Here is a 12,667-nt window from a genome sequence, read left to right as displayed (position 1 = left end):
AGTGGTGAATACTTTTCACAGGCTCTGTATATATGTATATGATCAATGTAACAGTGTGTGGGGCCAATTTACATAAAGAGTACTTTTACTTTTGATACTTTAAGTACATTTAGCGAATAACACTTCTGTAATTTTGAAAGTAAAACCATTACTTGTAAAGTAGTATTTTATACTGTATTATTGGCACATTTACTTAAGTAAACAAGTTCAATATTTCTTCCATCACTGCTTTACAGTTTACACTTGTCATTGCTGAGTGCTCATACATAAATGACAGAAGGGGCTGTTTGTCAGTATCCTCCAAATATAACACATATGAGTGTTTTCTGATCTGAACGTCGGATTTGTCAACTAAACTACCTTCAGTTGTCAGAAGATCATGGTCATGCAAATAAATTATTCTTACAGTAAAATAACTTTTTAACCAAATAAATCCAGGAACTCATGAGCCCTGCACTGCTAGAAGCAAAATAATTATTGCCTTTACTCTTATTCTTCTTTTCATTTTTACATTTTTGGCATCATTAAATATTACACTTAGGATTTCTACAGTCAATAAAAGATACTAGAAGATTTTGCTGATGTTTGCAACATTAATTTAAAAGTAAATCATAAATGTACTCAAGAAAGGCTTCAGCAGCTTTTGGGCTCAGATTTCCAATTGTCCTTTGGGTAAAGTATTTGCAGAAATAACTGTCATCAGTTGGTTATCACCTCTATGTGAGGAGCTTTCTAGTGTGAAAACATTAAAGAGGTTTATGGGAGAAAAACAACAGCATTTTCTGCTTTGACCAGCTGCTGATGTTGCTTGATTATACACGTTTGAAACTTTATTGTGTTATTGTCTGACTGTTTGTGTTCTTATGTTATTTGTGTATTTTCTTTTTAATACAAGTAAAGATGACTTGTTTGTCTCAGTGTGGTTTGTGTTCTGCTGCTCTGATTGATGATAACAAATGTAGGATGTATTTTTTTAAATGTTGCAGAGAGGAAGTGAATGTTAAAAATGTTCTTACAGTGTGAATTTAAACACTCTGCAGGTAAAAACCTCAATTTAGAAGAAGATGAAAGATTTCAGAAACACCACAATTTAAAAACTGGTTTGTTTTATTAACAAAAACAACTTCATGAGAGAAACTGATAATAAAACAAACAGCAACAATAAAGTAATACAACTATTATAATATAAAATCTATATTATTAAATTATATATATTAATTATTAAATCAGTACTTGTCATTTTATAAAATATTAATAGTATTATTAATTTGGATTTTGTTATTCAATGAATCATCAAGCACGAGGGGGGAACAGTGGAGGCCCAAACAGAACAAGGTAATGAAGGCTTGGTGACTGTGTTCAGCAGTGATTCAGCTTCATCTGGAGACGCTGTCAGAGAGAGCAGAGGAGCAGAGCACTGACATTTCTCACTGCAACTCCAAACATTTGACTCCTTTTGTGTTTCAGAGCTTCCAGCTCCAGCAGCCTCCTGTCCTCCAGAGAGAGAGCCAGCAGACCTGCCAGCTCTGCAGCAAGCTGACTGTAAGATCACCTGCTGCCTCTCTGCATGCTCTGACAGCTCCAATGTCCTGCTGCAGTTAGGGCTGCATATCAGTCTGTTCACTTTCTGCTCATCATTGAAGGATTTAAACATACACTCCCTGATTCTGTTACAGTGTCCCACAGCACAACAAGTCCCACTGAGAGAGCTTTCACTTCACAGGCTGACAAATAACACCTTTTGGGGGCGCTATACTCAGTTTTAGGCCTCAAGGATGATAGAACAAGTTTAGGGAGTATATCTTAAAGCTCCACTAATCAATAGTTTTATATTAAGAATGAATCTAATGACTAAATGAGCTTTTTAGCCTCTTTTAGCTCCTAGTTGTGGTTTTGCAGCACATTTCCTGTCTGCTTCAGTCTCAGTGTTTCCAGCAGCAGCAGCTGTTTTCTGATAAACCCACTGTACACTACCTGCCCAGCAGCAAACAGCAGACAGACCATAATATGTCAGAGAGGAGTTTGTTAGCTTGTTGTGGAGTTCTTCTGCCCCCAAGTGGTGAAAACTTCAAATCTATAGTAACCTGTGTGTTTTTAAACAGTATTTGGACTTTGCTTTTTATCCTTCAGTGATTTTAATTGTTATAAAGTTAGTTATGTAGTTAGTTGTGGATTCAAAAGTTATTTCAAGTTGAAAACAGGAAATCAAATCCTGTTTGGGGCCCCTAAAAAGCTGGGTCCGGCCCTGACTTGTTGTATTTAATAAGGGCCTTTGAGCTGTCAGTCAAACTGTAGTCGACCCCTGTCTTCATGTAAAGCTGGTCGTCCCGTCTGGAAAAGTCCAAGTTCTACTGAAGAAAATGTGATGATATTGTGATGAAATGTCCACAGTTGAACAGACTGAAACAGTGTGGAGAGAAGACTGACCTGTGTGTGTGTGTGTGTGTGTGTGTGTGTGTGTGTGTGTGTGTGTGTGTGTGTGTGTGTGTCAGTGTCCTTCCAGTCTCAGTACCAGGTGAAGCTGCTCTGTGTGCTGTACACAGTGCTGATAGTGAAGAGTCTGGTGTACTGCTGTGGACTCTCTCTGCTGATGATCCTCAGAAACAAGGGACCGTCCACCAACTGCACACATGCTGACTGACTGTTTTCTGCTCGCCTTTTCTCACCATCACATCTCATCAATTCATCTCATTTATCATTTTGATCAGTGTTCACAAATGTCACTTATGACGTGTTGTGGTTGGTTTTACATTTTCTCTCTTTATGCACAAGTTAGATACAGTTGTGCTGAATATATAAATACATATATACACATATATATTTACAAATTAAACCTTAACAGTTGCTTTTTTAGCTCAGGTTTGTTTTGTTTCCTACTTTTAGCTTTGACTTGTATTATACAAAAAATAAAAATGAAATATACTTAGTTTTTAGTATTTTCAAACTTTTATTATGTTTATTGGTGTTTTATTCATTCTGCAAAGTTAAATTTGTCTTTTTTAATTCATAACTGTGATATTCTCAATAAACTGTAACATCATCATGTTTGTGGTTTATGAAGATCTTTGTCTTTTGTTGATTTTTCTTTAAAATTTGTATTTGTACTGATTTTAATGCGTTATGCCCCCAAAATACACAGTATATTTGTAAATAAAGCCTTAACAGTTACTGATTATATAATTTTATTGTAGTGTTATGATACTCTAGTTTATTTCCAATAAAGAGTAACTTCTGAATGTACAATAAAAAAACTACAATTCAATTATAACTATGGTTAAATAATTTACATTTTTATCATTTTCTTTAGTTAATTATCTTGTTTTGAATGAATTTTGCAACATGTTATACAATTGTCATTTTTTGTGATAATCTCAGTAATATATCCAGTCATTTGCAAATAAGCTGCATTTTCTCTTATTGTAGATTTTGTAATATTAGAATTACAATTGAATATATCTAACATAAATGGAAGGAGTCTCTGTCTGTCTCTCTACACCTTGTTTTTCCAGCACATCCCACGAATGCTCGATCAGATTGAGATGTGGGGGATTAGGAGGCCAAGGCAACACCTTGAACTCTTGATCATGTTCCTCAAACCATTCCTGAACAGTTTTTGCAGTGAGGCAGTGAGGCATTATCCTGCTGAAAGAGGCCACTGCCATCAGGGAATACCTTTTCCATTGTCTGTGCTGGCATGAGTGTGTTTGGTTATTAGCAATAAATAATAATGATCAGAGATAATGATTAATTATTAAATCAAGAAATTATTAATATTAAGTAATAATACGAGGCATCAATAAGGTACTCTCATAAACAAAATAGTTCACTTAGTAGAGCTGATATCTGGGATGTCAGCATCCACGAGTGAACAGTGACGGTTTAATCCAGAGTTCTGACTCTCAATCAGCCACTTATCACAATAAATATGCACAATAATGACAAAAGACTTCTCTTTAAAGCTATAACTGTGTTCATTAATCTCCACAAGAAACAATAAAGTCAACAAATGTTTCAATTAACAAACACTATACTACCAACAAATACTAATCAAACAATACACATAGAACAGCAGCTGTGTACGGTCAACCACATGTAAGCAGAAGCATGTGTGTGTGGATGACAAGATGGCGGACATGATCTGGCCAGATGACGTCACGCGAGCTAAGATGGTGGATGTGATCTGGCGAGAGGACATCTCACGAGATCCAACATGGCTGGCGTGACTTTTGGAGGAAGTCACATCACGTAAGAATCAAATGGAGGATGTGACCGCAGCGTTTCTGTTCAACAATAGCAAGATGGTGCCAACCGATGGTCGGTGTCTTGATTTCACCCAATTCAACTTATCAAACACACGTGTCTGATGGCAGATGACGAGGGGCAGAGTGGCTCTGTGTCACACGCTATCTGACTGTCAGATGTGTAATAGAGGTGCGTGTATGGGTGTGTGTGTGTGTGTGTGTGGGTGGGTTAGTAGCGAGAGAGGGAAGAAAGAGGAGGAAAAAACGATTCTCGGCAGGGTCCCACAACCGCAGTGGTTGCTTTATCTACAGAGAGCGTGCATACGGACGGTGAACGGTACGCACGTTGTCAACTTACTTTTCACTCGCGGTGGCACAAACACAGCAGACAACACAAATAGTCTAGAGTGGTGAAAACAAACTAAACAGGCAGCAACTTCAAATACTCCTCAGAGTATAGCAGGCAAAAGGACTCGGCGGCCCGTCAAATCACACAACAAAATACAAGCAACAAGCTTATTAACACACAAAATCTAATACAGTCTCTGCCAAGACGACCTCTAACTTTTATCGTTCTTGGAAGTGAATCGATGTGTTTTTCAGTCTGTCAGTAAAATCCAGCACAGGTCCTACAGTGAGTGGTCCTAGTGGTGCCGTCCTTAGTTCCTCAAGGCTGATGGCGGCTGGTAGTCGACCCAGTTGATAGACAGCCAAGCAGAGAAGTTATCCACATCTCTGTGAAGAAATCTTTTTTCCTTCTGCAGCCACACTTAAAACAGTGGGTTGCAAACAGGATCTCTCTTGGATCTGGTGATTGTGTTCGGGTGAACATGGGGCAAAGTTGGTGAGGGGAATTACACGTGCACAGGGTTACCTCCTTTAGTAAACTGGCTCACGGAGAAAGCAAAGCTTCTTTCAGGCGCGGTTACAATGTAAAGGCAATGATGAATTCTAAAGCCTCGTGGTCAGGCTTCAGAGTTTACATGTAGGCCTGCCTTTGTCTGACCCTATGGTTGAGGCCCAACACCATGAAGGGGTGTACTTGGTCTGCAACAATGTTTAGGTAGGTGGTACGTGTCAAAGTAACATCCACATGAATGACAGGACCCAAGGTTTCCCAGTAGAACATTGCTCAGAGCATCACACTGCCTCCACAGGCTTGTCTTCCTCCCATAGTGCATCTTGGTACCATCTCTTTTCTCTTAAGAGTTAGTGACGGTGGGCTTCAGGCTGCAGCCAGTGAGTCGTCCTCAAATTAAAGTTTTCATTTGATGAATGTGGCTGCTGATATACTAAATTTAACTGAATGGGTTTTATTTGTATAAAGAAAAGAAAAACTATGGTATGGACGGTGGGCAAGTAATGTAATTGGTGTCTGTCCCAACACTGTGTAACACCGGTAACATCGACGACCGTTGCAAGCCCACTGTCCACATGATGTAAAAGAAAACATGATTCATCAGACCAGGCCACCTTCTTCCATTGCTCCATGATTCAGTTCTGATGCTCACATGCCCATTGTAGGTGCTTTCAGCGGTGGACAGAGGTCAGCATGTTCTGACACCTGTCTATCATAGCCAGCATTGATTCTCAGCAATTTGTGCTACAGTAACTCTTCTGTGGGATCGGACCAGATGGACTAGCCTTCGCTTCCCACGTGCATCAGTGAGCCTTAGGTGCCCATGACCCTGTCACAGGTTCACCACTTGTTCTTCCTTGGACCACTTTTGCTGTTCTGGAGATGCTCTGACTCAGTCATCCAGCTATCACAATCTGTCCCTTGTCAAAGTGGATCAGATCCTTACGCTTGCTCATTTTTCCTGCTTCCAACACATCAATTTCAAGAACTGACTGTTCACTTGCTGCTTAATATATCCCACCCCTTGACAGGTGACATTTTAACAAGATAATTAATGTTATTCATTTCACCTGTCAGTGGTTTTCATGTTTTGGCTGATCAGTGTATCTTCTACCTTAAAACGTTACACTCTGGTGGCTTGAATAAAGAATTAGATATATATCTTATTGTCTTTCCGCAGCGGTGGGTGCCATTCCCAGTGTAAAAGCTAACATATATATGTTTTTATTTCAGTATGGGTATGAGTATGTTCATGCTATGGAATTATATTATCCTAATGTGTTTGTAATGACTTGATCTGCTAGAAATTGGCTTCATGAGTGTTCAAGCCCTGGATCACTGATTAAGTGCACCTGTAGAGTAACCCACATACAGGGTGACTCATCATGCACGTCTGGTTTTGCACTGAGGAAAATCCAACATGAACTGAAACATTTGCACTCTTGCACTGTATGCACTTTTGGACATTGTTTCACTGTCTGTATGGCCTGTAATGTAACAAATAGAAATATTTAAAATCCAGACATTAGTCTGAATTCTTTTTTGTTCTCTGTGTGTGAGTCCTTCCTTGCTGCACGATCAACTCATCAATAAAATCAACTAATTGTTGCAGCTCCTGTTACTAGTAACACTTGTGCTTCTCCTGCTAAGACAAGTCACAATGTCTGATGTGACAAACAACTGTTGGTAGTAGTAGTAGTAGTAAGTCCGTTTATACAGTGAGGCAGTTTCAATGTGCTTTGGAAACACTTTAAAAAAGAATCAGAAACACAAGAAAGTGTTCAAGTCAAAAGAAAATTGAAAGAATATATATATACTCTTTATAAACATTTGGGGTCATGAAAACAAAAGTTTGAAGAGACTAGTAGTAGTAGAAGCAATGTGTTGTTGCAGCCACATGAGGGCATGAATGTTTTTGTGTTTTGTTGTGTCCCAGATTTTTGATCTGCTGCCAGATTAAAATCAAGATGAAGAAAGTGAAAGTGAAGCACACAGAGAAACAGAGACGTGGAGGAAAACATATGATTAAAAAATAAGAGTCAAATCATTTTAAAAACCAGTTGAGATAATATCAGTCCGTCTCTGCTCTCCATCACTTTCACTGTTAAACTAATATGAGTTTGTGTTTCTGCTTCTTTTAAATGCAGCTGTAATGATTGTAAATATTTGAATAGAGCTGATAAATTCTCACATTAACACCTGTGAACAATCAAACAGTGATGTGTCAGTGACGTCCATCTCCATGGTAACTGTGTGCAGCCTGTTGCTCCTCCACTTAGAGGAAAACCACACAGCAGCAGCAGCAGCAGCAGCAGCAGCCTTATCTGTATGCCGCAGGGGCTGATGGGAGGTTTGAGGAGCTGTTAGAAACCACGTGGCCCTCGTCTGATCTCACAGCTCGTCCTTGTTTGGCCTCAGCTGCATCAGAGCGCCACTTCTCCCCAGGTTCACCAGAGGAAACACCACTGCACAAAATGCTTTTCCTCCCAGCTGCTGCTCTGTGCTGTCTGTGTTCAGGTGAGTGTTTCCAGCCAATCAGGAGCCAACAAACTCAACCTTTAACAAACACTGTCACACTGACCTTCATCTGTGTGTCTGTTTCTCTACAGCGCTGGTTGCCATGACAGCAGACCTGATTCAGAAAGATTTAACATTGACCAGGAGAGTTGGTGAAAAAGTCTCCTTCAGCTGTGGAGGAACTGACCAGTGTGGTACATATGTATTCTGGTACCAGAAGAAAGACACAGACACATTCACAAGGATTCTTGATATTAAAAGGAGTAATGGTATCGTAGATAAAGGTTACAATCATTCTCAGAAAAATGATTTCACAGCTGTAAAAAATGAGAACGTCTATGAGTTGGTGATCCAGACAGTTAAACTCTCACATTCAGCCACCTACTACTGCTCCTGTTGGAAAGAAGATACCCACAGTGAGAAATGATCCCTGCAGCCTGTACAAAAACCTCCAGATGAACAGATGTCAAACAGTGTTTGTGACAGGAAGAGAGCAGTAAACCACAGCCCAGGTTCACATATTTCACCTCCATCTCAGCCAGAGTCACTAACAAACTGAGCTGAGGACTAAATGTTTGTCTGTTGGTGTCAGGATTTTGATTTAAACATTATATTTCATTGATATTATTTATCAGCTATTTCAGCAGGTTTCCTGTTGTTCCACACAGTGAGAACAAAGGAGCAACACAGAAGCACAATGATACAACAAGATGAAGACAAACAAACAAACAAACAAACAACAATATAACACAGATAAAAGAGACAAATAATGGAGGGATCAAAAGTGAAACTTTATTAACATTTGATTTAGTAACAAAAATTGAGAAAATAATAAATAGAAAAAGATGTTTGACAGAGTTGAAAGTTTGAGATGAAGATAAAAATGGTCTTCTTTGACCTGCTGCTGGAATAAAGTTCATTCCTCCTTCACAATAATAATCTGCTGTTAACGAAAACACTTCCTGTGGCTCTTTCACAATAAAAGCCTTCAGGCAGGATTCTTCACGTCACATCTTTGAGCAGATTTCAACAGATAATTTCACTTTAGTAAAAGATTTAACACAATTCTTGGATTTATGACAATTTCCCCTCAACAGAAATGTGGTAAATGTAAATGGATTTTGCTCTGTGAGCAGCTGAGACTGTCTTCACAAGAGAAACGACAGCAGACACTGTTTGTTTCTTTTAACACGACCACCATCATTTCCTAACTTTAACCACGTGTTTATTATTGTAACCATGACGACACAGCTTCCCTCATTTTAACCAGGAAGTCATTTTAACCCAAACCATGATCTTTACCTAAACCTAACTAAACCTTAACCACAGGTTCTGATGTTTACTGTCCATATTCTAAGACAAATGGCTCCACTACAGCATTTAATATTAGAAATTTAATCCTTTATGTGATTCAAAATGTTAAACAACAATTGATTGACAAGCAAACAAAAACTATGTCTCCTATGAAAATGTACCTGCATGGCAGCACAGGTACTAATGTCATCCTAACTTGGTTTAGTTCATAATACTCAACAAATCTCCTCAAATGTGAACTTTACAACTTTTGAACTTTAATATTTTTATTTAACAAAACAGTAAAGTTGCATCCGGACAGATAAATAATGAGCTGAAACTCACTATAAAGCTCCGTAAAGCCGAGAGGAGCTGCAGAGTCACTGATAATTCTCTGTAGGTTCATCACTACGAGCCACGACCAACACATTACACACTGACACATCATGGTTATTATAAAAATATTGATTATAGCAGCTTTAAGTAATTTGCATCATTACAAATGTCAGTTTGATTTTAAATGAGTTCTTAGTTGAGTTTAAATGTTGACCTGATGGTGGCGCTAGAGGAAAAGTCAGAGGATCAAAGTTATTATAATTCATCCTGAGGGGAACATGAATATTTCTACTAAATTACATGACAATCCATCCAATAGATGAAAAGATATTTCAGTCTGGACCAAACATGTCAACCTGCTGGTGGCGCTAGATTCAAAGTTAGAATCAATCAAGTCAAATAAATAATTGAATCCTCTGGGGACCGTGAACGTCTGCACAACATTTAATGAACAATCCATCCGTCCTTTGATCCACAATCAGATCCAATGGATCTGCACTTAAGTGGTGGACCGACCAACCGACTGACATTAGCATCCATATAGTCACACTGTTAATGTGGCTAAAATCAAATAAAAGAGGAGACAGTCATGTTGATATGAACATTAGAGAAACACATCATGGAGATGAAATATGATACTGGTTCATAATTTGGATTCGTTCACCTCAGCTGACACATTCAACAGCAGACAGGTTTTTGTCACAGTCTCATTCACTGTGAGGACTCATCTTTGGCTCTGGAACTAAACTGTATGTAGGTAAGACTAAACTTTCATTTTCCTTCAGTTGTTTTATTGAACAAGTTGAAAATGTGTTTTTAGTTTTAGTTTCTGCTGCTTCAGGCTTTACATGTTAGTTTTTTCATATTTAGTAGAGAATTCTTGATGCAGCCATTCTTCCATAAAACTAATCAATAACTCCTGAAAAGAGCTTCAAATCTCACTGCACACCACAAGTTCTTCTTTATTTATGCATCACATCAAAGTTTGTTTACAGCCAAAAAGTCTGATATCAGTAATGTTACAAATAAACAGTATTTAATAATCTCACTGATTCAGCAGCAGCTGCTGTTTATTAAAAACAAGATGATATATGATGTGAAACATCATTTAATAAATGTTCCTAAATGTCATTTTAGAAGCAAATAGTGATAAATATATTGTGTGTTAAATATACAGTATATATTTGTAAATGGTAAAATGTATCTCATGATAATTGTGTGTTTATGATGATAAATATGTCTTTTAGTGGAAGATAAATTAATGCATGAAGGCAAACTCATTTTAAATGTGTGATGAAGCTAAATATAATTTATAGATAAAATGTATAATTGTATATCTTAATCCATATTTAATATAAATCATATTGGTTTATGAAATCAACATGATGTCAAATATATAATGTAAAAAAATATTTTAGAAAGTGTTTGATAGAAAATATAATGAATCAGATAATTTACATGTTGTCATTTAATTAAGAATATATATTATTATATTATATTTTATTTACATTTCTGAACATGTTGTGGTAATTGTGTTTTATATAAAAGCTAAAACTCTTTAAAAAGTTGTTCAAAGTATTGATGTATTGTGTGTCTGATTAGAGTAAAGTATATGCTGGTAAATATACTTCATATAAACACTATAATCATTTACAAATGTAACATAAATATAATATATTTTAACCAAGTAATAAAACTATACTTTAAATTTCACTAAGACAAACGTCATCATATTATATTATATTATATTATATTATATTATATTATATTATATTATATTATATTATATTATATTATATTATATTAGACGTATCTGAACATGGTAGTCGTGGTGGTGGTAATATTGTTTTAAGTAAAAGATAAAACTTATGTGAAAATTATTGATTGATTTTTATTAATTAAAGTATATGTTGGTAAATATATTTTACATAAAACACTATAATCATCAGCAAATGTATTTTATGTGAGGCTGTTATGTCATGATATATTCTATATTTTATAAACTCTATTATATTAGTAACTACTGTTGTGTTAAATATTGATAAAGTGGTAAATGATGTTTTAATCTTTATATATGACATATGATGAGCTTCCATGATGCTTTAGTTTGATATGATTATTGATACAGTGTCCAGTAGATGATGTTTGTGGTGTATTGATGAGTAGTTTAGTGATCATGTAGTTTCCAGGATCAGACTGAATGCAGTGCAGTGCTGTAAGCTGCTGTTGACTGTGTGAATGTGTGTCTGTGCTGCTTGTTGCTGCTGTCAAACTTCAGATGAGCAGGTAGTGAAGCCCGTGGTGAGCGTGTACCCAGCAGCATCCAGAGCCCACCTGGAGGGGAAGAGCTCCCTGCTGTGTCTGGCCTCAGCCATGTCTCCTCCTCTGGTCCAGTTCTCCTGGAAAAGACAGAAGAAGAACGGCCTGCTGGAGGATCTGCCCCCTGCTGAGGGAGAGCAGCTGGAGCTCAGAGAGCCGGGACGCACCGTCGCCATCAGGGTGGTTGATCGGGATGCTCTCTACACATATAAATACCGCTGCTACGTCAGGCACGAGGGGGAAACAGTGGAGGCCCAAACAGAACAAGGTAATGAAGGCTTGGTGACTGTGTTCAGCAGTGATTCAGCTTCATCTGGAGACGCTGTCAGAGAGAGCAGAGGAGCAGAGCACTGACATTTGTTTTTTTTTTCTGTTTCAGAGGTTTCTGCTCTTCCTCCACCTGTCCCGTCTCAGTACCAGGTGAAGCTGCTCTGTGTGCTGTACACAGTGCTGATAGTGAAGAGTCTGGTGTACTGCTGTGGACTCTCTCTGCTGCTGATCCTCAGAAACAAGGGACCGTCCACCAACTGCACACATGCTGACTGACTGTTTTCTGCTCACCTTTTCTCACCATCACATTTCATCAGTTCATCTCATTTATCACTTTGATCAGTGTTCACAAATGTCACTTATGACGTGTTGTGGTTGGTTGTAAATTTATGTTTAAGACACAGTTGTCCTAAAACTATAAATACACACACATACACATAAATACAGTATATTTACAGTTACTAAGTATACATTCTGTAGAATATTAATATCTTGATCCTGTATTTTAATTCCAATTTTAATCATGACTTGTATAATAGTGTAAAATTAAGTAAAAATATTAGCTACCTGGTAGATATTGAAGTGCTCATATTATGTTTTCTTTTTTGTGCATTTTCTTTTTAATACATTATACAGAGGGTGGCAGGTTTATCAAAGTCATTCAGAGAAACATTCTCAATAAACTGAAACATCACAGTTTCTGTCTTTTATAATCATCCATGTTTTTATTGATCTCAGTTTGGCTTCAAATAATCTAAATAATCAGACACAGAATCAACTATATTGACCAAGTTTATTGATACCTACAAGTAATTTGACTCTTGTCGTGAGT

The 12,667-nt window shown here is 37.4% G+C and overlaps 1 protein-coding gene and 1 long non-coding RNA gene across 2 annotated transcripts; both read left to right on the top strand.

Moving 5' to 3' along the window:
* The first annotated feature begins 1,295 nt into the window (after positions 1 to 1,295).
* LOC122994499 lies at positions 1,296 to 2,510 on the top strand. The gene is made up of 3 exons (XR_006406609.1): positions 1,296 to 1,335; positions 1,468 to 1,542; positions 2,493 to 2,510. It is a non-coding gene; the product is annotated as an uncharacterized LOC122994499 (long non-coding RNA).
* A 4,927-nt stretch (positions 2,511 to 7,437) lies between these two features.
* On the top strand, positions 7,438 to 12,326 carry LOC122994493. Its single transcript, XM_044369209.1, has 5 exons — positions 7,438 to 7,617; positions 7,710 to 8,033; positions 9,968 to 10,003; positions 11,525 to 11,833; positions 11,945 to 12,326. Exons 1-5 carry the CDS (start codon positions 7,575 to 7,577, stop codon positions 12,109 to 12,111), a joined length of 879 nt encoding a protein of 292 aa, XP_044225144.1. The 5' UTR covers positions 7,438 to 7,574; the 3' UTR covers positions 12,112 to 12,326.
* The last annotated feature ends 341 nt before the right edge of the window (positions 12,327 to 12,667 follow it).

This window comes from Thunnus albacares, chromosome 12 (genome assembly GCF_914725855.1).
Source record: "Thunnus albacares chromosome 12, fThuAlb1.1, whole genome shotgun sequence".
In the NCBI taxonomy this organism is placed as follows: Eukaryota; Metazoa; Chordata; class Actinopteri; order Scombriformes; family Scombridae; genus Thunnus; species Thunnus albacares.
The sequence above is the reverse complement of the archived record's forward strand: the minus strand, read 5'-3'. Positions and strand labels throughout refer to the sequence as shown.

Coding starts and splice junctions, on each gene's coding strand:
- LOC122994493 (XM_044369209.1), top strand. CDS start 7,575: ATGCTTTTCCTCCCAGCTGCTGCTCTGTGCTGTCTGTGTTCAG. Junction 10,004..11,524: donor TGGAACTAAACTGTATGTAG/GTAAGACTAAAC, acceptor GTCAAACTTCAG/ATGAGCAGGTAGTGAAGCCC. Junction 11,834..11,944: donor GGAGGCCCAAACAGAACAAG/GTAATGAAGGCT, acceptor TTTCTGTTTCAG/AGGTTTCTGCTCTTCCTCCA.